Genomic DNA, 26868 nt, shown 5'->3' with positions numbered 1-26868 from the left:
GATCCAAATGATAGAGTCATGTTTCTGTCCCATTGAGAATGAATTAACCATCAGCCTGATATTTGCATTCACACTTCTTTTTAAATCAAGAGTGAGACAGTTATACAGAGATAGATCATCCCTGGCTGAATGCATAACAGCAAGTTCCTGAACCTACAAAGCTGGGGACTGTACCCAGTCTATACTAACTATAGTATAATATAAATGAGCAGGCAAAAGTTGGAAAAATTCTCCAAATGTTATTGCCTTATTGACAATAGGCAGAGAGAGGTTTTCAGTTCATGTTAGTTATATGCCGAGCCTCTATGGTATGATTTTTCTCAATGATGTACAGGGACCCTGGAAAGTTTATACTCACCAATGCTTTGTCCATCATCCCAGAACACCTGGCCTTCAGCTGTCCCATTGTCATCCAAAGCAACAATCAATCCCATAAAATTTTGTCGACTACCAAAAAAAAAAAAAGAGTTATTTTTCTCTAGATTGTAGGTTGTAAGAATAAAGAACAGACTGTGTTAAAAACATTACTTATCTAGAAATAAAAGAAATGTATTAAATATGCATATAAAGTTCTAAAAATAGGTACAATATATAAAATATAAGACACTTAAAAGTTAATGGAAAACATTTAAAATTTAATAAAACATTTGGTTTAGCTTCAATTTCCAAAAATCAAATATATATACAAGTAATATAATGAAATATATATTTTTTTGGCTTTTTTTTTAATTATACTTTAAGTTTTAGGGTACATGTGCACATTGTGCAGGTTAGTTACATATGTATACATGTGCCATGCTGGTGCGCTGCACCCACTAACTCGTCATCTAGCATTAGGTATATCTCCGAATGCTCTCCCTCCCCCCTCCCCCCACCCCACCACAGTCCCCAGAGTGTGATATTCCCCTTCCTGTGTCCATGTGATCTCATTGTTCAGTTCCCACCTATGAGTGAGAATATGCGGTATTTGGTTTTTTGATCTTGAAATATTAATTTCATAGGAAGAAAATCCCTCAAAAGAGAATCCTCAGTAGCTTCCAGGTTGCCACAGAATAAAATCCAAAGTAGTGGCTTGGCATTCACCACCCTCCAGGATCTGATCCTAACCTGCTGGAGTTTTACTTATTTTATCTCTTCCTTTATCTGTCCTCCAGTTAAACTGGATGGTTTATGTTCCCAAACCCAAGCCATTTTTCACCTTCAGTTTTTTAATCGACCAGGATCTCTCTTTCCCCTTTGTACATTCAAATCTAAAAGATCCAGCTCAAAGCCCTCTTTCATATAAACCATGTGTTACACCACAAGGCTGAAAGTTAACTTCTCTCCTTTTGACTTGTTATTATGTGCCTTTCTTGATGTGACGTGTTCTGTTTAATCAATGATTTTATAAATTTTTACATATTATATGTGTAATTTATATATGTGTATGTACACACACACAACACACAAGCATATCTTTCCTTGATTGACCAAAGCAGACCTAGGAATGAACACTAAGTTCTTGGATAGGACAAGGACTCAGTCCTACCTAGTTCTTGTTCAATCACAAGTCAAAGAGCTCATTAACATTCCCTATTCCTTTTTAATAGTGTGGAAAGAGAAACATTTTTCTGCCTTCAGGAAAATTTTTGCCTTTGATACATCACTACAGACAAAAATATATGTGTGTATATATATCCCTAAGACTAACTTTATGAACTCATCTTCCTCCGGGTCCCACTCAGAAAGCGCTCACAGGATCTGACCAGTAAAGCTGTTTGGCAATTTAGTTTATAATCCACATATCCCTGGCGAAGGTGGGACAGCCTCCTGTAAGGCTTCCTCGTTATGGTATAGCAAGAGGCTGTTAGACATCGCCTCTTCTCCTCACCTGGAGTGAGTGTTCATTGCAGGCTCTTGCCAGGGCAGGATGTAGCCTCCTCTGACATGAAGGTTGATGTGGTCAAGGGGAGCCTTCAGGATTTTCCTCTGACCTGTTGATGTGCTGCTAGTTCCCTAGAAAGGAGAATACAGGCAAAAAATGGTGAGAGATAAATATATTAAATGAGAGCATGTTTTAATTACAAGTCCTTCCTTTCCTGGGAAGCATGTTAGAAAGTCAGCAAAAGACTGCAAACCTAAAGAGAAAATCTCTGATCTTTCAGTTTTGCTTAAGACTGAAAATCTAGACTTGTCTTTGTTTCTCCAGAAAAGTTGAGAGGCAAGGGCAAGGGTGAGGGGGGAGCTTCAATGAGATGTAGGTGCTTAGATTTCGTCTATGCTCTTATACGTGCTTTCATTTAAACAAGCCTTGCCAAGGCTAAAAAGGTCAAAATTATTGCCTTAGAAAATATGTGCTTGGAAATAGAAGGCTCTATCCACCTCTCCACCCTGCATAGACCAAACTGGTTCTTCACAAATATATTAGTTCTTACCGTGCTATAGTCATACCAGCGGGCTCTCGGAAAATAAGCAGAGATCTCAAATGTGCTCTGAAACATAAAATTGACATGTCATTATGCATAGTTCAAAAAATATTTTCCATTTTCATTTTCAAAACACTCTGTATAATTAAGATAAAAAATGAAAATTTTATTAGTGATTGCAATAATTTGAGGGATTTTATTAAGAAAAATCCTGAAAAATTATCCCTCAGAACTACAGAAAAAACATATTTTTAAAAAGTAAATGACAAAATTTTTAAATGAGAAATCAGTCAGTGTAGTAAAGCTTTCATTAACAGAGAGATCTTTAAAAAAAAAGAAAAAGATCTCCTGTAGATGTTCTAGAAAGGTATTCGCCTGAAAATAGTGAGCTGGACAAAACAAGATGATCTTTAAAATGCTTTTCCCATGATTTTAGATCATGTGATTGAAGGTTTTCTGACCTACAGTGAAGAACTCACAGTTTCCAACACAGGGCTGATTAAGATAGCAGGGCCCAACATGAACTGATGGTCTATATCCCATGTTGTCCTGTCATCCGTAAACCTTAAAAAAATAAACAGGAAAAATTCACCTATCCTCTTATGACTGCTACAGAGGATTATTTGCAAGACATGCTTGGGGAAAGAGGCTGTACTCACTCATGGAGAAGGGGCCGGACAACTGTGCTGCCCTCAACGTGAGCTTTATGCATCAGAGTATAGAGATAAGGAAGCAGGGTATATCTGGTCTCTAGGACTTTTCTGGACAACATCTCAAAGGTTGAATTCCAGGCCACAGGATCTTGTCTCTGTAAGGATAAAGGAGCATATAATGGATCACCTCTTCTTCATTCCATCCCCGTGGCATCAGAAAAGAATCAATGGGCATTTATTCAAAATGTAGGTTACAAGCCACTTATCCCTTCATTCCTGGCCTACCCTTTCCCCCATCTCTGCCACCCTACAAAATTAGAATTTCTTGCTTTCTCCTCTTTATCACTGATTCCTAAGTCCCTGGAATAGGTCCAGCTCTGGCCCTCTACATGTGTACAGAGAGAGGTTTCCGTGCAGCACCAACATAACTTCGATGAATTTGAGTAAAATACAAATTCAATATTCTTAAAAGCAAAGGGATCTTCTTTCATTTTAGCCCCATGTGGAACTATAAAAACTTTTCCTCATGGGTACTAATTCTCCAGGAGATGAGAAAAGGTATATTTCTAAAAATTACTGATAATTCCAGAGTTCTGAACTCTGTGGATTTTCCAAGAAATTAAGATTCTGGTGATGTTTTTTTATTTTTCTCAGGAAATGAGTATAATACTCCCGGGGGTTAAAAAGAAGTTATGATTTGAGGGTGCGCAACACCTGGAGCATGAACTGCTGCCTCACCCTTGTCCCGATGTTGTTGTGGTTTCTGGAAAATGGATAAAATGCCCCCAGTTGCATCCAGCGAACACACATCTCATATTCAGCATCTCCAAAGAACCCACAGATATCTGCTCCTGTCTGAGAAGATGCATAATGAGAGCATGAGGTGGGAATATCATGAGGCGCTGACTCACTAAAATCTGACTGGGCAATTAGTAATGGTCCGAATGTGACTTACATAAGGTATTCCAAAGAGACTGAACTCCATCATGCCTGCAAGGAGAAGACACAGTTGTGTTGGAGGAAGGAGCACTTTGGGAGGAGAGTGAAGGCTTGGCCTGATTTTTCCTTACCCCATTAGAAAGCCCTGGACCATGATGAAAATATTAAAAGATGGGTGTAAATTAAAATCCACGCCCAGAGAGAACTCAGTTCTTGTTAATTTTACCACCCACCTAGATGATGATAGAGACATAACCAGTGCTGTTGAACAGCACAAACTCCAGTGCCCTCCCTGCCAGCACAGGCCCCTGGGAATGAGCCCACACACCAATGATAGATTTCCCCAGCTGGTCCCATGCAGCTGTGTTGTTTCCCAACCGGTGTCCTCCCCAGCGTCCAGAAGAGGGAAATGTGGAGCGGGTGATGATGACCCCTCGCTGTCCTGTCACCTCCTGCACAGCTCTGATGGGAGGGGAATAAGAAGGTGAGTTGAAGAAACAAACTCCTTTACAGAGAATAACTGCAGCTTGGAGCATGAGGGGGTGAGGGTACTTCGGTCCAAGTCAGATAACTTCTTCCCTGAAAGAATCTGCTGTCTCAAAGCCGTGCTAAAGATCCCAACAAACTTCACAGCAAGACTAGAGGTATATCTGCACGTAGAATGTGGGTTTCATTTTTGAAAAATCTGGTTAACTAACTATCACCCTGGAGTAAGAGAAAGGGGTGGGAGTGAGGCGTAATATAGCTATTTATGGAACAATTCCTCTATTCCAGTATTATACTGGTCACTTTCCTATGCGGTGTCTCATAACATCATGAAAAGGTTTCCTTGCACTCCTTTTACTGTTAGGAAGCTAAGGTTCAGAGAAGTTAGAAAGGCATTCGCCTGAAAATAGTGAGCTGGACAAAATAAGATGATCTTTAAAATGCTTATCAAAGGTCATTTAAAGGGTAAAGAGGTCTGGCTGTGGTGGCTCACACCTGTAATTCCAGCATTTTGGGAGGTCAAGGTGGGTGGATCACTTGAGGTCAGGAATTCAAGACCAGCCTGGCCAACATGGTGAAACCCTGTCTCTACTAAAAAAAAAAAAAAAAATTAGCCGGGTGTGGTGTGCACACCTCTAATCCCAGCTACCCAGGAGGCTGAGGTAGGAGAATCACTTGAACCTGAGGAGGTGGAGGTTGCAGTGAGCTGAGATCGTGGCACTGCCCTTCAGCCTAGGAGATAGAGCAAGACTCTGTCTCAAAAAAAAAAAAAAAAAAAGAGTGAAAAGGAGGCCAGGCACGGAAACTCACACATGTAATCCCAGCACCTTGGGAGGCTAAGGCAGAAGGACTGCTTGAGGCCAGAAGTTCAAGACCAGCCTAGGCAACACATTGAGACCCTGTCTCTACAAAAAAATAAAATTAGCTGGGCAGGGTGGCGCACACGTGTCTGTAGTCATACGGCAGGCAGGGGAAGAGGGAACAAAAGAATAAGGAGACAGATCTGGGATCCAAATAAAAGCTACAGCATTTTGGAAATATTCACTCTGCTTTTCTGTACCTCAAAAAGCAAGACATGTTTTGCACACAGAGGCAAATATACATAAAAGATGTTTATGTTTCAGCGGAAGATGGATCATCTGCACGCACCCTTAGAAAATAACAACAACTGTGTGAGGGAGAAATCAACTGAACAAAAGAGAAAGTGTACTAACAGATCCTAGTATGTATACAATCCAAGTATTTGCTTAAAAAAGCATCACAGATCAATAGACACAGATGAATGTCAATAAATGATGTCAGGAAAAGTAGCTGACTACTGTTGTGTAAACTAATCCATTTGGGTTATTTCCAATTTTTCACACCAAAACAAATCCAAAAATGAATGGAAATACACACACACACACACACACACACACACACACACACATGCACACATGTTCTATTAAAACTGAAAGAATATATAAACCACCTGATTTCTACAAGAGAAAGGAATTTCAGATAAAAACAATGGACAAAACATAATGAAGTAAAAGGTATAGATTTAACCATACACGAATTGGAAGAATGCATATGTATGTACGTGTGATAAAGAAATGGGGGTAAGGATAGCTTAGATTTTTATAACAGTCTAGATGAGAGATAATGAAGGCCTGGAATAAGGCAGGAAGATAGAGTAGTGACTGATGCAAAGAACTGAGTCACTGACTGAAAGCAGGAAAAGAAAGAGAATCTAGGATGACCTAATGACTAGTTAAACTTGGTTCCTTTCACTAAAATAAAGAATGCTGGAGAGGCCAGGCGCAGTGGCTCATGCCTGTATTCCCAGCACTTTGGGAGGCCCAGGCAGATGGATCACCTGAAGTCAGCAGTTCGAGACTAGCCTAGCCAATATGGCAAAACCCTGTCTCTAATAAAAATGCAAAATTAGCTGGGCATGGTGGCATGCAACTCTAATCGCAGCTACTAGGGAGGCTGAGGCAGGAGAATTGCTTGAACCCAGGAGATGGAGGTTGCAGTGAGTCGAGATCGTGCCACTGCACTCCAGCCTGGGTGACAGAGCGAGACACCATGTTAAAAAAAAAAAAAAGAAGAAGAAGAAGAAAAAAAAGACTGCAGGAGGACAGGTTTAAGGGAGAGACAAATAGTTCAACATTTTAAGTATTAGGTTTGAAGTGCCTATGGGACATCATAAATGAGACATCTATGGGCAATTCTAGGTTTGAAGCTCAAGAGAGGTCTGGGTTAGGAACACAGATTTGGCGGCCATCTGAATCCAGAGTGTATTTAAAGCCAGTAGTATGTGTTTGTGCTTATCCAAGGGAAAAGCTACATGGTGTGGAAAAAAAAATGATGACTGAACCCAGGCGTAGAAGGAGCATAGGCTTGGAAAGACTGGGAAGGGAAACCTGCAAAGGAGTTTGTGGAACTGTGGTCAGAGAGGTAAATGCATAAATATCCGGAATCTAGGTTGGGAAGCACAGTCAAGATCCTGAGAAACTAGCAAAAGCACACAGAGCATATGCAGCAGGGCATATTATGAACCTCAGTATTGTGAACCTCAAGGTCAGCAGAGGATGTAGCATGAAAGTCAGCAGGGAAGAGTCAGTGAACAAAACTGACCACTGATGCCACAAACGCTGAGCTCTCCCATCAATGTGGGCACTCAGGGCTGACAAAGAAAGGCATTTTCATAAAAAGAAATAAAAATGGTTCAGTGCTTGGACAGAAAAGAGCAAAGAAGACATGGTCTTCTCCCCAGGTGTGTAGAGGAAATAACTTAAAATGTAGAACATACTGTCAGGTTAGTAGTTAAGAGAAGGAGGGAATTAGGAGGGATGGAGTAATCTGAGCAGGTTTCATGAAGGAAATAGATGTAAGTTGGTCTTTAGATTGTATGTGCTAAGGGATTAGCCTGATCAAGGTCAGAATGACCAGCATTTGTGATTGGTAAAGGGAGAAACATCAAGGTGTATGGGAATTAAAAAATATACATATCATGTATGGAAAGAGCTCCTTCAAATAGCTTGAATATGAGAGGGAGTTGAAAGATTAGATGATGGTTGGAGGAGGATATAGGCAAAAGCAAGAACAACTGGGGCATTTTCAAACGTTGATGAAAAGGAATTAAAAAATATTGCTAATGTTTGTTGAGTGCTTACAATATGTCAAGTACTTGTGGATTCATTATATCATTTAATTTTTATAATAACAATAGATGGCATGATTTTTCCAATTTGAAAGATGAGAAAGTTTAGTTAGAAGATTTCACAGCCCAAATCCTAAAGCAATATACCAGCAGTGAAGAAGAAGATAAAAATAAATCATGAAGAAACGAGCACCCATGGAAAAGTATAATTTGTGGAGCAAGCTTCTCTGAAGAGAAAGACGACGATGGGATGCGGATGTGTGAAAAGCAAATTTCCCTGAAGAGAGAGGAGGGGATGGTGCATGGGAAAGATGAGCTTTTGGTAGAAACTCTATCAAGTTTTCACATCTTCTTATTGCTGCTTTCTTTGCCCTGCAAGCCCCTTCTTTGCCAAAAGAAAATTTCTACTCTTCTTTTAACCAACATTCAAACATCACTTCTTCTATGAAGACTATCCGGATTATCCCAGTGGAGTTAATTGATTTTCCTTCTCATGTTTGACTCCTATAATTAGACAATGAGGTCCTTGAAAGCAGGGACTGTGACTTATTCATCCTTGTATTCTTCCGAGGTAAGGTTATCTCTGAGGGTGCAAAACACCTATTTGTTTTGTGTGTATTTCATATAATGACATGGGTGTTTTCCTGAAGAACTAGTTTTTCCTCGGTTGGAAAAGCCTCAAGCTAGGTGTAGAAAGCAAGACTGTGAAAGAGCAACTGAAAGATGAAGATGTAAAGAAAGTGGGAAAGGGAAGAATTTCTGTTTGGAAGACCATGTTGCCCCTGATTGTGGAACACCAGGGGCAACATGATATATCACCTGTTGATAGCCCAAAATCAAATAGTATGAGGTTCTTGTAAACTCTGGGGACAGAAGGCAGAGAGCTCAGATACTTGAGCAGAAAGGGGCAGTTGAACAGAAAAGATCACACTCTGTCCTGGGAAGAACTAAAGAACAAGTCTGAAATTTCCCAACGACATTGGAAAGTGGCAAAATCTCAGAAGGATAAAAGAAAAGGCAAAGGGACAGATAAATATTTATAGAAATAATGGCCAAAAACATATACATTAAAAACTAAAAATAATTGTTGAAAAAAATTAAAGATCTAAATAAGTGGAAAGACATCTCATGCTAATGAATCAAAAGAGACTTAATATTGTTAAGATGGTAATACTCACCAAACTGATCTATAGACTCAATGTAAAAACTATCAAAATCCCTGTTGCTATTTTGTCAAAACTGACAAAGTGATTACAAAATTCATATCAAATGCAAGGGACCCATAGTAGCTAAAACAATCTTGAAAAAAAATTGGAAGAGTCACACTTCATCAATTGAGAGTGTGGTACTGGCATAAGGATATATATATATAGAGAGAGAGAGAGAGATCAATGAAATAGAATTGAGAAGGCAAAAATAAGCCTTCTCATTTACTGTCAATTGATTTTTGACAAGGTGTCAAGACAATAAAATGAAGGAAAGAATAAAATTGAACCACTACCTCACACCATACACAAAAATAAACTTAAAATGGATGACAGATCTTGGTGTAATACCTAAAACTATAAAGCTCTTAGAAGAAGACATAGGAATAAATCTTCATGACCTTGAATTAGGTAATAGTTCCTTGAATATGACACCAAAAGCACAAGTGACAAATGAATAAGTAAGTAAATGAATAAATAGGACTTTATAAAAACTTTTTAAAATGTGCTCCAAAAGGCATGGTTATGGAAGTGAAAAGTTTACAAAATGAGAGAAAATATCCTCAAACTATATATCTCATGAGAAGCTTGAATTTAGAATATTTAAAGAATTCTTACTATCCAATAATTTTTTTTTTCTGTAGAGATAGTCTTACTTTGTTGCCCAGGCTGAAGTGCAGTGCCATCATAGTTCACTGCAGCCTCAAACTCCTAGGCTCAAGAGATCCTCCTACCTTAGCCTCTCGAGTAGCTGGGACTACAGGCATGCACCATTCTGCCTGGCTAGTTTGTTTGTTTTTTGTAGAGACAGGGTCTCATTATGTTGCCCAAGCTGCCCTCGAACTCCTGGACTCAAGCAATCCTCCCACTTCGGCCTCCCAAAGTACTGAGATTACAGGTGTGAGCCACCACACCTGGCCACAACTCAATAATAATAAAAAAAAATGATTCTATCAAAAATGAGCAAAGGATTTGAATAGATATTTGAATATATACAAATAGCCAATAGCATATGAAAACATTCTCAGTAACATTAGTATTAGTGAAATAAAGTGAAAACAACAATTAGATATCACTTTACCCCCATTAGAATGTCTATAATTTAAAAAGATGAATACCACCGAGTGTTGGCAAGGATGTGGAGGAATTGCAACTCTTATACATTTTATCATACATGCAGGCAAGAACATAAAATGGTAGGCTGGGCGCGATGGCTCATGCCTATAATCCCAGCACTTTGGGAGGCCGAGGCAGGTGGATCACCTGGGGTCTGGAGCTCGAGACCAGCCTGGCCAACATGGCAAAACCCGTCTCTACTAAAAATTACAAAAAATTAGCCAGGCATGGTGGCTTATGCCTGTAATCCCAGCTACTCAGAAGTCTGAGGCTGGAGAATCACCTGAACCCAGGAGGAGGAGGTTGCAGTGAGCCGAGATTGCACCACTGCACTCCAGCCTGGGTGACAGAGCCAGACTCCATCAAAAAAAAAAAAAAAAAAAAAAAAGTAAAATGGTACAGCCTTTTTAGAAAACAGCTTGATATTTCTTCAAAATATTAAAAATACAGTTCCTATATGACACAGAAGTTCCACTCTTAGATACATATTCAAAACAAAGAAAACATGTCTACTCCAAATCTTGTACATAAATATTCACATAATCACTACTCATAATAGCCAAAAAAAATGGAAACAATTTAGATGTTCACTCATTGGTAGATAGGCAAGCAAAATATGGTGTATCTATATAATGAAATATTATTAGTCAAAAGAAATCAAGTACCGATACATGCTACAACATAGATAATCCTTGAAAACATTATGCCAAGTGAAAGTACCCATATACAAAAGAGCACATATTCTGTGATTCCATTTTATGAAATGTCCAGAATAGGCAATCCACATAGACAGAAAATAGATGAGTAATGGCTAGGGCTCAGGAGGTAGGAACAAGGTAGAAATGATTGCTAATGGGCAAAGGTTTTCCTTTTCGAGTTCTGAAAATGTTCTAAAATTTAATTTTTGTGATAGTTGCACAACTCTATGAATATACTAAACATTACCTAATTGCTTACTTTAAATAGGTGAATTTAGTAACCTACTTGATAAATGCGCTCAGAGGTGGTTGCTTGGGCAACCGTGCCTGAAATTTTGACATTAACCCATTTAACTGGGATCACGTAGATACATGCACAATGCAAATATGAAATGGCAAAAGGAATGATGTGGAAAATTATCTTTGCTGCTGTGACAAAAAGACACTCACTCGTATGTGGGTCTGGTCTGGGACCACCCGTACAGGTTGTGCACGTTGTAGTGCTCCACGGGGGAGCTGTCTGGCAGGATCTGCTGACTCTCCATGCACAGAGTCTTGCTGCTCAGGCCCTTGTCCCTAGATTCCAAATCTGAGGGGAAATGTTGAGTTATTTCCTAAACAACATGATTTGCACATTCACTAGAAATGCCCATCATTTTGGCATTTCTTTACTTCCATCAACAACTTTGTTACCAGTAACAGACCCAATTTTATGAGGTTTTAGTCTATAGAAAACAATGTTCTGTGTCTTTATAACTAATGAAGGGTAAGGATAAAATATGGAGCTGGGAAAAGCAGCTCCCCTTCTTTTTGCACCAACTCTGATTTAATTTATAGAGTGTTGTCATAGCCCTTTTGCCAACGTAATAAACTCCTTCATTGTTAGGACTATTTCTTCCACTAGATGGTAATGTTCTCCAGGGAATAAATCTACTTCAATCATTTTTGTATTTGTGTCTCTAAATCTTTCTGATTTGACAGCATTTGCTTGATACATAAGTACAGATGATCCTCAACTTACAATGTGATTACATCCCCATGAACCCATCACAAGTTGAAAATACTGTAACTTGAAAATGCATTGAATGGACCTAACCTACCTTAAATGTGCTCAGACACTTACATTAGCCAAAGTTGGGCAAAATTATCTAATACAAGGCCTATTTTAAAACAAAGTGTTGAATATCTCTTGTAACTTATTGAACACTATAGTGAAAGTGAAAAATAGAATGGTTATTTGGGTTCTCAAAGTTCGGTTTCTACTGAATGCGTGTCACTTTCTTACCATTGTAAGGTTGAAAATCATAAGTCAGACCATTGCAAGTCAAACACCCCCTGCATTAAATTAATGAAGGAGAAAATGAATGAATGAGTGAGTGAATGAGCAATGTGCAGCATAACAGTGATGTAGACATCAAGAAACTTGAATTCTAGGTTCTGTCCCATAGATTACTGGTATAATGCCTTTTGTTGTTGTTGTTTTTCTGTTTTTTGGTGTTTGTTTTTTTTTTTTTTGTATGGGTCTCACTATGTTGCCCAGGCTGGTCTCAAGACTCAAACTCCTGGTCTTAAACAATCCTCCCACCTCAGCCGTGGTACAGTACTTTTAGAAGTGAGTCATTTCCTTCCTTGTTTCTCTGCAACATGAGAAGATTCAACTTTCCGAGATCCTTTTGATCCCAACATTCCATTTTTGTTTGTACCACAGAATGACCAAAAAGTATCCTTCATCAAATGTCTGTTTACATAGGCAGAGAGACTTCAGAAACTAGGTTTTAATTCTCTAATCAAAAGAACATCTCTCCACGTGTGTGTGTGTGTGTGTGTGTGTGTGCGTGTGTGTGTGTAAGGGTTTATTTAAAATTTTAGCAATCTGTTCATAGTTATCAATGGAATCAAATGTACCACGCATTGTTTGGCTTCTTTCACACCACATCATGTCATTATTTCTTGCTTGATTAGTTTAGCTGCACTTATTCAAGGTTATCTTACTTGGGATCTCATGTCATGTTGGAGAATGGTTTCTGTCTTCAACATTAGGCTTCACTTTGACAGTAAAAGGAAAACTCTTGGAGTCTTTGAGTAGGAAAGTAAGTTGATGAAGTAATTATTTTACATACATGGCATATAGGGTGGGTTATTTAGCATTTCATTGCTGCAGCCCCTGACAGATCCATCCACAAAATTTGATGGCTCATTCATATCCTGAAATGAGTTAACAAAAAAAGATCTCGTCATGTCAGGGGCAGGATGGCCTTGACTATAGAGGACACTACCTCAGGGAGATGACTTTTGAAGCCCTCATCTCAGCTGGTGGTTTAGTTCACTGTGTTTAATCCCTGGCATTGACCCAAATGGACTCTAAAAATGTGTAGTGTAATCCCTGGCATTGACCCAAATGGACTCTAAAAATTTATATCGGCCAAAGTGGAGTGCTAAACTCCTTGCTTAGCTGGCATTTTAAAACTTACAAGGATTGTTTTACAGTGGCAAAAATAGCGAGGTAATGCTGGACACAGGACCTAAGGAAATCTCTTGATACAACTCCCCAACAGAGGTAGCCCATCTTGTTTTACTATGCATGGATTATTCACTTTTTAATCTATGGCCAGAGGTTACTATTATCTTCCTCTATTTTTTCTTAGTCCAGTCGCTTGGACTAATTCTGATATTGGCATAGGCCAAACACAAGGAGAGTTATCTCACTTTCTGCTATAAATATATTTCTAAAAAGTTGTACGTAACTCAGAAACAAGTTTGGAAATAAAACATACTTTGGGGAATTTGCTACTTAAATGCAAGGAGTAGGGGCTCCTAAGGGAATGTTCACTGTGCACTCTGACAATGGAAAAGTTAAATTTTCGAAAGCCAGACTATTTTAAATAGGACATACTAAAGGCATATGAAAGTACTTGAGGAACTATTCATTACCTTGAATTACCCAGCTACAGCTTTCCCTCCATTGGAAAAAAAAAATACTACCCCAGAGCTATCAGTATCTCTTATCCTCAAAGCTGCCCACACCTCTCCACTGTCTGATTTGCCTGTTTGAGTTAATTTGTGTCCTTTCACATGTCTATTCTGTGCCTAACTATCTCAAAGGTGCAGGTGGTCAGGGAGGCCCCTGTGTTTTCAGTGGACTTTTGCCTCTGGAGTGAATCACAGACTTCTTCCAGTCTAACCCAGAGCTGAATAGCTCTTCAGAGCTGGCCTAGAGCTTGCTTACAATTTCAGGCCACTGGACAGTGGGGAAGGAAATCAGGACAGAGGAAAACATAGATAGAGCTGCCCTTGGACATATATCCCAGGGACATCTCAGGAAGTCCTGCTTTTAAGGCCACTGGCATTTACAACAAACGTCTGAACAGGCCCTTTAAGCCATTCCCTCAGAGTTGTCTGCCCCAGTACTGTGGCAAACGTCTACTTGCTCTCAACTCCATGCCTCACCCACTCCCAGCTCTGCCCTGTAAGACTCCCTTACAATAAGTTTTCAGGTAGATTTGGCCAGTGGGTGATATTGGCAAGAGATTGGAGATGGGAGGTGATTTCTCCCTTTCTCTTTTGCTCTGGCATCTCCAGCAGTAGCAATCTCCTCTGTGGGCTCCAACATCCACCAGACAATATGTCCCTGGGCAGATCAGCAATGATCTCTGCTTCTCTTGGTCCTAGCACCTAGATTCTGTGACGGCATTTCTCCCTTTCATCTCTTCAGCCCTACGTCTCTGCTTTGCTAGTCTCTCCTCCCCATGTTTTGACTTGCTAACATTTTCAAAAAAAAAAAAGACAACCAAGGGTGCACTTACAATCCACAGTCCATCAAACTTCAAGCTCTTCTCTGGCTCTCGAGGGTTTGCATAGAGCTCTTCTATCTCTTTCTTCCACCACGCAGCTGTGCTATTACGAAAGAAGTCAGGAAAGGCAACGTAGGCCCTGTAAAGCTGTAAGAATAACACACACTCTCACTGTCGGGGTCTCAGCCTATACAGGAGACCACAAATGGGAGATGAACAGGAATTTGTGCCTGCCCAGATCAGTCTCTGCTCTAATCTCAGATCTGCTGCTGTTGCAGAGTTTACAACAGAAGCAGAGATTGGGGAAGGCTGACTTCATTCTTTATTTTCTTAGAAGAAGGTTAGGTAGCTTTACAATCCCTTTCAAATACAGGATTTATTTAATAACTGGACATGTAATCACAAGACTGGAAAATTAACAGTGTCTGAACAATTGAACTTTAGAGATGCAAATACTTTTTCTTTTTTTTTTTTTACTTAAATATCAGTGTGATAGTAGCAAAAGCTTTTTCCAGACTATTCAAATGAGATGAAGGAGGACTGCCATCCAGGGGCAAGTGAACTCCAGAGTAGAGGGGATGCTAGATGACCGGGCTGAGATTAACAACTTTCCTTCATTGAACTGACTTGTATTTTCTTTTGTATGCAGATAATTTATTAAAATACAGTCTGTTCATAATGGATTCCCCTCTAGTGAGAAAATGCTAGACTTTGGTTCATTATTTTTCAAGCGTCATAAAGTTCAAACAAATCACAGCCCATTAAAATCACACTTATGAGAGGATTTCATTGATGATTTCCTTCTACACATTTCCATGTTCGCTGTTTGTTGAGCTTTCCACTCGAGGATCTCTTTCCGCCAAGAAACTAACAGTGGATAAGCACCCTCAAGTTAGGGCTACTTAACTAAAGGGTTAGCTACTTATTCATCAGGATAAAAAATGAAAAAACGTAAATATCCAGATGTTTAAGGCAATGTTGACAAAAATCTATATACAACTGTACCTTAACCTGAGTTTCATGGTCAAGGGATCCATCTACAATTACATTAGGCAGATCTGGCCAAACCTAGAGAAAAAAAAGGGCAATTAAAACCTTTACAGATCCTTTCATACAGACTATGAGATATTTCATGTGTTAGACTCTGATGATAGGCATCTCCATGAAACGCTTGGGAATCTTTGCCATAAATTAAACTGTAAAGGGCGAATCTACAAAATTACATTAGGTGAAAGTAGGCCGGGTCTCTTGATTCATTCTATATGTTTTCAAAATTCTATTTTTGAACTTAATAATTAACTGAATTTCTTTTAAACATATCCTCTGAACAACCAACTTTCGAGTGATTTCTCAGATCTCTGATCTCCTTGTCACAGACCTATAACAAAATTCGTAATAAGTGTGAAGTGTGACTCTAAAGAAATAAGACTGATTTCCATTCATAACCCATACACCTCACCTCAATACTTTTAAGCACTATCATGACTTATAGCGGACTCCAAGTATATGTAGCATTAAAAAATCCATAGTACCAACCAATTTTAGCTGTAACTACCAGGACATTAAGTATACACACACTGATTAATTGATTCAATCAACAGACACTTACTAAGTACTTCCTAAGCACTCTTCCAGGATCTGTATTTATTGAGATTTAAGCAAGAAATAGTACTTGTTTCCTAAGAGTTCACAGATAGTACATAAATGCTACACTGTATGCTATACTGAAGGCAATATTATAGACAAGGGAAAATAGGAAAAACTAAAATAGTTACTAACTGCTTCAAACGAGGTAAGATTTGAGTTGATCTTGAAGTGAAGATATTATCTGGATAAGTTGAGAAGGTAATATTCAAAGTGAGCACGGGGCCAGGCACAGTGGCTTACGCCTGTAATCCCAGCACTTTGGGAGGCCGAGGCAGGTGGATCACCTGAAGTCATGAGTTCGAGACCAGCCTGGCCAACATGGTGAAACCCCATCTCTACTAAAAATACAAAAATTAATCAGGAGTGTTGGCACACACATGTAATCCCAGCTACTCAGGAGGCTGAGGCAGGAGAATCGCTTGAACCTGGGAAGAGGAGGTTGCAGTGAGCCAAGATCATACCACTGCACTCCAGCCTGGGTAACAGAGTGACACTCCATCTCAAAAAAAAATAAAAGTGAGCCTGGAATACATCCAGAGAAGTAGGAAGTAGCATAGTATAATTAAGGAAGAATTCGAACCTAGGCTAAAAGCTATTATCACCTGAAGTCCACCTAAAATGCTATTGCCAAAAATCAGACATATAAAGATGAAGATTGAAGCCATAAAGACAAATTAAAGGAAACAAGAGAAAGAGGAGAATCTATAGGACTTAATGTTTCATTTAGATATGAAGGCAGATTAAGCATGATAGGTCAAAGGTGAATGCATGTTTTGCATGCAGGTGGCTGGGAGACACAGATTTCAGTGTCATTCTCAAAGGGATTCTTAATGTTTGTTAATGACCATGTGGAATAAATAAAGAGTGGGGACATCAGAGTATTTCCAGGCAATAGACAGTGCTCAATAATAATAGAAGATGAGATTTGTAACCTCGGTCTTATTAATGCTTATTGAGCTAATCAGCATCGGACAGATTTCTACTCATTCATAATTTATTGATTGTCCAATATATTTCCCAATGTGTATTGAGAGCTGTTTTATTTCAAGACATTGTAATGTTAATTAACTGTAAGCATCTTCCCCAAGCCTTACCTTTCCCCAGACAATGTCATTGGTGTCAGGCCATTTGATGAACACGTTATTTTCCTGTCCTCTAATGAATGGGAGATACTGTGTCTCATTGCCAGAAATGGCTGGGTCCTGCAGTAAAAGAATTTCAAACAGCAAATGTGAGGAAAACATCTCTAAGAAAATTTCTCTCCAAAAATTTAGTAGTTCATAGTGCAGAAGGAAATGGTGAATCTCAATACCAAAAATAAAATGAAATAAAATAAAAATCATTGATAATTTGCCTTATGTCTTACTGCATATATTACCATAGCCAATTGAAAAGGGATGGTGCCATGAGTACTCAAAGTAACATATAAAACCCTTATGAGGGGTAATCTCTTTCAAAGGGTATAAGAATCTGCGCCAACAAATGAAGGAGCCTTTTTATACTACAAAAAGTTACCACCCAAACCTGTAAGTAATAAAATGAGAGGAAAGGGGACAATATGGCCGGCTAGATGCAGCTGGGAAGCACCTCTCCCACAGAGAAAAACCAAAATACTGAGTAAACCATTACACTTCAAACAGAGCTTTTGAGAGAAAACACTGCCAGTCTATAGAGAGGCAATGCAAACACTGACGTGTAAGAGGGAGAAAGCTGGAAATCCCACATAGAGTTGCTGAGTGTCAGGGCCAGCTCCTGGCACTGAACAGGTCCCAAAGAAGGAGTGAGTGAAGGGAAACTCGCACTGCAGACATCCGGGATCCTAGCTACAACAGACCCCACAAACACCATAGACATTTGAATTGGCAAGAGAAACTGCCTGGAGAGTAGGCAGAAGCAGAGCTCAAGCCTGTGCGGAGACGAGAAGGTTCTGCATACAGGGCATCTGCAGCAAAACACGACCACGAGGACCCATCTGCAAAGGCTCTCCATCTTGCTCTGAGTGGCTCTAGCCCCTGCTGACAGCTGAGCTGGAAGACAGCAGCATTGTCTTTCCTACAGAACCAGGGTGCATCTAATCTGCATGCCACCCGTCTGCCAGCCCCTTCCAAGGCCACTGCTTGGCTGCTCCCAAAAGAGAATGCACACAGCACAGCCTCCACTGCCCCACCTGAGTGCTTTGCTGGTGGCCTGGAAGTACTCTGACCCCCAGCAGAGCCAGTGCTGGACCCTAAGGCCAGAAAACAAACCTGCAGGCCCGGTCCCAACCCACCAGGGTTTAAGCACACAAATCCGGATTATCTAGCTGAGATCTGTGGCTGAGGCTTGAGCAGGGGAGGAGCCCCACTCTCAGAACACTGAGAAGAGTGAGGTATGGGCTTGTGTGCTGGTGTGGGAGTTGGGCATGCCTCCCTCTGCAAGACTGGTCTGGGAAGGATGTAGCCTGTTTACCAGCCACAGACTCTGCCCAAGGGAGCTCCATAGCCCAGAACATCTAACAGACCAACAATCTGGGTGCAAAAGGCTTGGAACAAAACTAGCTTGTCAGGGCAGCTACTAGAGCAGACATTGGAAGGAGACTCAGTTGGGGGAGAGCAAGCTGAGAGGTCCCCAAAGCCATTTGCTGTGCAGAAAATACTGGATCATGGCACCATATCAGCTGCACCCCTACGGCAACACTGCAGTGCCTGGGGATCTTCTGCCCTTGACCCACTGCATCAACAGATCACCCCCAGACATACCCCACAACCCACTCTGACTCTGCCAAGTACAGAGGACCAACACGGAGCTGCAGGTCTCATGGTGACTTGACCTTTGGCTCAGGCTGTCCCTAAGAGGGAAGAGCACAGCCTGTCAGGGACGCCCTTGGGGCTAAGGAAACATAGGCATGATATCAGTGATTAGAGGAGGCTCCCTCAAGCACCAAAAATGGACTTCGCAAGGAGGCCATCTCTGGATCCCCCACCTCCCCCACCCCATAGCACTACTGCAAATGTGCTGAAATATGAAAGAGGCCTGCAGCTGAGTAAGAGGCTGTCTTCTGGCCCTTACTCTTAAACACCATCTACCATATCGCAGCCTAAATTACACCACGAAACAAAAAGGGTGCCTGTGAAACCCAATGCAGGAATTCAGCCACAGATAAATATCTCTTAAAGAGCCTTGGGCCTCTGAAAGCACCCAGAAATGAAGCCAATCAACTATACTCAACATACACCACAGTCAAACCCTCAAGGAAAATAAAGACTGTAAAAACAAAAAGCCATATCCAAAAGACAGCAACTTCAAAAAGATAAAGGAACATCTGCCCTCTCAGATGAGAAAGAATCAGCACAAGAACCCTAGCAATTCAAAAAGTCAGAGTATCTTCTGGCTGCCAAACAATTTTACTAGCTCCCCAGCAATGGTTTCTAACCAGACTGAAGTGGCCTAAGTGACAGATATAGAATTCAAAACCTGTATGACAAGGACACTCAACAAGATTCAGGAGAATATTGAAACTCAATTCAAAGAAGCCAGTAAAATGATCCAAGAGGTGAAAGATAACACAGCCATTTTAACTGAATGGCTAAACTGAACTTCCTAAACTCAACTTCAGGGATTAAAACAAAAAATTATAACGCAATTGCAAGCATTAACAACAGAATAGACCAAGCTGAGGAAAGAATCTCAGAACTCAAAGACAAGTCCCTTCTAAACAACCCAGTCAGAAAAAAAACTTTTTAAAATAATTTTTAAAAATGAACAAAACCTCTGAGAAGTATAGAATTATGTAAAGAGGCCAAATCTATGACTCATTGGCATTCCTGATAGAGAAGGGGAAACAAAAAATTATTTGGAAAGCATATTTGAGGATATTGTCCATGAAAATTTCCCCAATCTTGCTAGAGAGTTCAACATGTGAATTTAAGAAATTCAGAGAATCCCTATGAAATATTATGCAAGATGATCATCCCTAAGACACACTAGGAAAGGTTATAGCCATAAGTGCCTACATCGAGAAGTTAGAAAGATCTCAAATTAACAATCCAACTTCACATCTAGAAGAACTATAAAAACAGGAACAAACTTACCCCAAAGATTGCAGAAGAAAATAAATGATCATAATCGGAGCAGAGCTAAACAAAATTGAGATTCAAAAATCCATACAACAGATCAACAAAAGCAAAAGCTGTTTTTTTGAAAGGATAAACAAGATTATACGCCACCAGCTAGATTGAGAAAAAAAGAAAGGTTCAAATAAGTATAATCATAAATGACAAAGATGACATTACACCCAATCACACAGATATACAGAATATCCTTAGGGATTTTTATGAACATCTCTATGCACACAAACTAGAAAATCTAGAGGAAATGAATAAATTCCTAGAAACACACAACCTCCCAAGACTGAACCAGAAAGGAAATAACACCATAAACAGATCAATAATAAATTCTAAAATTGTATCAGCAATAAAAAGCCCACCAACCAAAAAAAAGTCCTTAACCAAATGGATTCATAATAAAATCCTACTAGATGTACAAAGAGCTGGTACCAATCCTACTGAAATTATTCCGAAAGACTTGAGGAGGGATGCCTCCCTAACTGATTATACAAAGCCAACATCATCCTGATACCAATATCTGGCAGAGACAATAAAAAAAAAAAACTTCAGGCTGATATCCCTGATGAACATAGATGCAAAAATCCTCAACAAAAGACTAACAAACCAAACCCAGGAGCACATCAAAAAGTTAACTGACCATGTTCAAGTAGGCTTTCCTCCATAACCCTGGGATGCAAGGTTGGCTAAACATAGGCAAATCAATGTGATTCACCATATAAACAGAATTAAAAACAAAAGCCATATGATAATTTCAATAGATGTAGAAAGAGCTTTTGATAAAATCCAACATCCTTCATGATAAAACCCTTAAGAAATTAGGCATCAAAGGGAAGTACCTCAAAATAATAAGAGCTATCTCTGACAGACCCACAGCCAACATCATACTGAATGGGAAAAAGCTGGAAGCATTCTTCCTGAGAACTGGAACATGGCAAGGATGCCCCCTCTCATCACTCCTATTTAACATAGTACTGAAAGTCCTAGCCAGAGCAATCAGGCAAGAGAAAAAAATAAAATGCATCCACACAGGAAAAGAAGTCAAACTCTCTCTCTCCCAGGATGACATGATTCCATACCTAGAAAATCCTAAACACTTTGCCAACAGGCTCCTAGAACTGATAAACAACTTCAGTAAAGTTTCAAGATACAAAATTAATGTACAAAAATTAGTAGCATTTCTATACATCAATAACGTTCAAGCTGAGAAATCTCAAATTAGAAATCTCAAGTTAGAAAGATCTCAAATTAATGATCCAACTTCACACCTAGAAGAACTATAAAAACAAGAATGTTTTTATAGTTCATCAGGAATGCAATCCCATTTACGACAACAACAGAAAGGATAGAATACCTAGGAATACATCTAACCAAGCAGGTGAAAGAACTTTACAAGAAGTGCAAAACACTGTTGAAGGAAATCAGAGATGACACAAACAAATGAAAAAACATTTCATGCTCATGGACTGGAAGAATTAACATCACTAAAATGGCCACACTAACCAAAGCAATTCATAGATTCAATGCTATATCTATTAAACTACAAATGTCATTTTTCACATAATTAGAAAAACTATTCTAAAATTCACATGGAACCAAAAAACAGCCTGAATAGCCAAAGCAATTCTAAGCAAGAAGAACAAAACTACAGATATCACATTACCCAACCTCAAAGTATACTATCACACACCTACAATTATTATCTGATCTTCAGAAAAACTGACAAAAATGAGCCAGAAGGAAAGAATTCTTTATTAACAAATGGTGCTGGGATAACTGGCTCACCATATGCAAGAGAATGATACTGGACTTCTACCTTTCACTATATACAAAAATTAACTCAAGATAGATTAAAGACTTAAATGTCAGACTTCAAATTATTAAAATCCTAGAAGAAAATCTAGGAAATGTTCTTGACATTGGCCTTAGCAAATAATTTATGGCGAAGTCCTCAAAAGCAATTCCAATGAAACCAAAAATTGACAATGGATCCAATGAAAATAAACAGCTTCTGCACAGCAAGAGAAACTGTCAACAGAGTAATGAGACAACCTACCAAATGGGAGGAAATATTAGCAAGTTGTGAATATGACAAAGGCCTAAAATCCAGAATATATAAGGAACTTAAATCAACAAGCCAAAAACAAACCATCCCATTAAAAAGTAGGCAGAGGACATGAACAGACACTGCTCAAAAGAAGACATACAAGTGGCTAACGAACATATGAAAAAATGCTGAGCATAACTAATAGAGAAATGCAAATCAAACCACAAAGAGATACCATCTCACATGAGTCAGAATGGCTTTTGTTGGAAAGTCAAAAAATAGATGTTGGTGGGGCTGTGGAGAAAAGAGAACACTTACACACTGTTGGTGGGAATATAAATTAGTTCAGGCACAGTGGAAAGCAATTTGGAGATTTCTCAAATAACTAAGAATTGATCTACCATACCACCCAGCAACCCCATTACTGGGTATATACCCTAAGGAAAATAAATTATTCTCTCAGAAAACACAGGTACTTGAATGTCTATCACAGCACTATCCGCAATAGCAGAGATGTGAAGTCAACCCGGGAGCCCATCTATGGTGGATTGGATAAAGAAAATATGGTACGTATATATCATGGAATAATACACAGCCATAAAAAGAATGAAATTATGCTCTTTGCAGCAACATGGATGTAGCTGGAGGCCATTATTCTAAGTGAATTAATGCAGGAACAGACATGCAAATACCACATGTTCTCACTTATAAGTGGGAGCTAAGTACTGGGTACACATAGATATAAAGGTGGGAATAACAGAAACCAGAGACTACAAGAGAGGAGAGGGAGGGAGTGGGGCAAGGGTTGAAAAACTACCTGTTTGGTGCTATGTTCACTATCTGGGTAATGGATTCCATCATACTCTGTCATACTCTGATATGGTTTGGGTCTGTCCCTACCCAAATCTCATCCTGAATTCTCATGCGTTGTAAGAGGGACATGGTAGGAGGTAATTGAATCACGGGGGCAGGTCTTTCCCTGCTCTTCTCATGATAGCAAGTAAGTCTCAAGAGATCTGATGGTTTTAAAAAGGGGAGTTTCCCTGAACAAACTCTCTTCTCTTGTCTGCCACCATGAGAGACATGCCTTTCACCTTCTGCCATGATTGTGAGGCCTCTCCAGCCATATGGAACTGTGAGTCCATTAAACATCTTTCTTTTGTAAATTGCCCGATCTCAAGTATGTCTTTATTGGCAGCGTGAAAACAGACTAATACATACTCCAAACCTCAGCATTACACAATACACTTTTGTAACAAACCTACATATGTACACACTGAATCTAAAATAGAAGTTAAAAAAAGTTTAACCCTGAAATATTTAAATAAACAAATAAATAAGATGTTAAAAAATCCTGTAGGAATTTAAATGTGACATAAGTGATTTTTTCCAATGACATAGAAATCTATTTTTACAAAGACAGTTGAGAAGAAAAAGAATGTATTGGTGTTGCTCCATAAAATTCTTGAGAAAAACTTTTGCTAGTGTTTGGAAACAACTCCTGGAGATAAACCAGATTGATAAGACTTAATCCTCAAGCAGAGAAAGCCAATTTATCATGTTTCCAGAGTATAATAGCAATGTTCCTCAAAAACAAGAAACTTCTTTATTGCTCTCTGTGTCCCAATCTGTCTATTTAAAATATCTTCCCCTGTTCACTCCATCCCATACCTGCCCCAATTATTCTCTATAATATTATGCTGTTTCACAATTGTCATATAAATCACTACTGTCTGAAATTATCTTTTCAGATGTTTATTGGCTGTCTCCCTCCATTAGAATAAAAACTTTATAAGAAAAAGAGCACTGCCTTGCTAATTTAGACTATGCATGCACCCTTACACACACACACACACAACTTGTAGAAGAGTGGTTTTCAAATACTGTGTTCAATAAATACGTGAATTAGTAAGTGAGCAAAAGTCACCAAATAATGATGTAAGTTTTGGAAGCTAGAAGAGAGAATCATTTGCAGGTAATTGCCTCTGCATTTATCAAGATGTGGCTTCCTGGTAATATAATAAATTGGTATTCTGGATCTTAACTCAATTGTTTGTAAGTTTAGGAAGAAATGTCATCTGAGCCTTACCATTTCTGAGTGATGATACAACATAAGAGATTTTTGAACCTCCTGATGTAAAGATGAGATTAAGATACAGCTATTTCTTCTGAGACATAGCCTGAAACAGTGAGATGCCCCCCCTTTTTTTTTTTTTGCTATCTTCAGTGCTTCAGCCCACTGTTGTTCTAACTTTACCAAGAGAATAATAATTATATTCCAGTGACAGTTATGGAAAATAAATATTATAAAGTATCATCTTTTAAAAGCCCCTTTTCATTTCTTTCTTTCATTTGCTTTTAAATTAAAAAATAATAATTATACATTCACCACAAGAAGTTGCAAAACAAAACAAAAAGTACAGAGTACAGGAACGTTTCTTGTACCCTTCATCCAGTTTCCCACAATGGTGCTATTTTTGAACCATGAATATGGAAACAGAAAGTAGGATCTAATCTGTCTCAATACATACCAAAACGAGAATAAATCTCATGCCATTTTTCTTCATTTGCTCAATCAGAAGACTGAGATTTTGAAAGTTGGCACTGAGGGTGAAATCCAGCTTCCGGTTCATGTAATCGATGTCTACATGCTGGACGTCCTGCAGAAAGAAGCAGCAAGGCTCTTGGAACCCTGCAGTAGGTGCCCTGCAGGGCACATTAACTGCTCTGCCAGGCCCCTGGTCCTGCTGCCTGCCTGCCCCAGTCCAGGCCCCTCTTCATTCCTCATCTCATTACTTCCCTCTGCTGACTTTTCAATTCTGCAGGTTGAAATTGCTTTCTGATGCCTGCATGCAGTTCACCTGTGCCCACTCCCTTCTCCTTCTGTTTCCCCAATTAGAACTCTATCCCCTTTCCTTTCCTCAATTCATGTCTTTCCCACTCTTCAAATCTCAAACTCAGTCTATCAAACAAAGTTCTAATTGAAATGTTCAAGGGTAGAAACTGGGACTTTCCTAGGAAACAAACAGGATTGTATATCTGCGTTTTTTTTCTACAGTAAATCTGGCTGATTTTTAAAAACTCTCAATAAACTAGGTACTAAAGGAACATATCCCACAATAATAAGAGCCATAGATGACAAACCCACAGCCAATATCATACTGAATGAGCAAAAGCTGAAAGCATTCCCCTTGAAAACCAGCACAAGACAAGGTTGTCCTCTCTCACCACTCCTATTCAATGTAGTATTGGAAGTTCTGGCCAGGGCAATCAGGCAAGAGAAATAAATAAACGGGCTAGGCATGGTGGCTCACGCCTGTAATCCCAGCACTTTGGGAGGCCGAGGCAGGTGGATCACCTGAGATCAGGAGTTCGAGACCAGCCGGGCCAATACAGTGAAACCCCGTCCCTACTAAAAATATTTAAAAAATTAGCCAAGCGTGGTGGCCCACACCTGTAGTCCTAGCTACTGAGGAGGCTGAGGCAGGAGAATCACTTGAACCCAGGAGGCAGAGGTTGCAGTGAGCCGAGATTGCTCCATGGCACTCCAGCCTGGGCAGCAGAGGGAGACTCCATCTCAAAAAAAAAAAAAAAAAGAGAGAGAGAGAGAGAGAAATAAAGGGCATTTAGATAGGAAAAGAGGAAGTCAAACTATTCATATTCGCAGATGACATGATCCTGTATCTAGATACTAGATCTTGTCATATAGACAAGATCCTATATCTAGAAAACTCCATCATCTCAGCCCAAAAGTTTCTTAACCTGATAAGCAACTTCAGCAAAGTCTCAGGATACAAAATCAATGTACAAAAATCTCTAGCATTTCTATGCACCACCAACAGTCAAGCCTAGAGCCAAACCACAAATGAACTCCCATTCTTAATTGCCACAAATAAAATACCTAGGAATACAGCTAACCAGGGAGATGAAAGATCTCTACAAGGAGAACTACAAACCACTGTTCAAAGAAATCAGAGATGATACAAACAAATGGAAAAACATGCTCATAGATAGGAAGAATCAGTATCATTAAAATGACCATACTGCCCAGAGCAATTTATAGATTCAATGTTATTCCCATTAATCTACCATTGACATTCTTCACAAACTAGAGAAAACTATTTTAAAATTCATATATGTAACCAAAAATGAGCCCGAATAGCCAAGGCAATCCTAAGCAAAAAGAACAAAGCTGGAGGAATCAGGTGATCTCCCTTTAAACTATGCTACAGGGCTACAGTAATCAAAACAGCATGGTACTGGTACAAGAACAGACACATAAATCAATGGCAAATAATAGAGAACCCAGAAACAAGACCATACACCTACAACTATCTGATCTTCTACAAACCTGACAAAAACAAGCAATGGGGAAAGGACTCCCTTATTCAATAAATGGTGCAGGGAAAACTGGCTAGCCATATGTAGAATGGAAACTGGACCCCTTCCTTACACCAACATACAAGAACTACATTATTCTATAGCTTTCTTGAATGTCTACCCTCTCTATGCAGTACCAACCCAGGTTTCTGCACATGAAACTTACTCAAACCATGATTGTTGAATAATAACTGAAGTGATTAATATTTAGTTGAAAAAAAGAACTTGCTTCTTTTTAGCCCAAAGGGAT

The 26868-nt window shown here is 39.3% G+C and overlaps 1 protein-coding gene across 1 annotated transcript in view; it reads right to left on the bottom strand.

Moving 5' to 3' along the window:
* Positions 1-26868, bottom strand: part of MGAM2 (maltase-glucoamylase 2 (putative)) — a 111649-nt gene that overhangs the window by 22561 nt on the left and 62220 nt on the right. Inside the window, exons 32-45 of the mRNA XM_031013481.2 lie at positions 24770-24898; positions 17183-17290; positions 15447-15509; positions 14454-14588; positions 12771-12855; positions 11101-11239; positions 4326-4459; positions 4014-4048; positions 3797-3913; positions 3065-3213; positions 2885-2969; positions 2415-2471; positions 1871-1995; positions 359-447 (exon numbers count right to left, since the gene is read on the bottom strand). Of these exons, the coding sequence (XP_030869341.2) occupies positions 359-447; positions 1871-1995; positions 2415-2471; positions 2885-2969; positions 3065-3213; positions 3797-3913; positions 4014-4048; positions 4326-4459; positions 11101-11239; positions 12771-12855; positions 14454-14588; positions 15447-15509; positions 17183-17290; positions 24770-24898 (1450 nt within the window). The remainder of the gene's footprint in view (positions 1-358; positions 448-1870; positions 1996-2414; positions 2472-2884; positions 2970-3064; positions 3214-3796; positions 3914-4013; positions 4049-4325; positions 4460-11100; positions 11240-12770; positions 12856-14453; positions 14589-15446; positions 15510-17182; positions 17291-24769; positions 24899-26868) is intronic.

Source organism: Gorilla gorilla, chromosome 6 (assembly GCF_029281585.2).
Source record: "Gorilla gorilla gorilla isolate KB3781 chromosome 6, NHGRI_mGorGor1-v2.1_pri, whole genome shotgun sequence".
Taxonomy (NCBI): domain Eukaryota; kingdom Metazoa; phylum Chordata; class Mammalia; order Primates; family Hominidae; genus Gorilla; species Gorilla gorilla.
The sequence above is the reverse complement of the archived record's forward strand: the minus strand, read 5'-3'. Positions and strand labels throughout refer to the sequence as shown.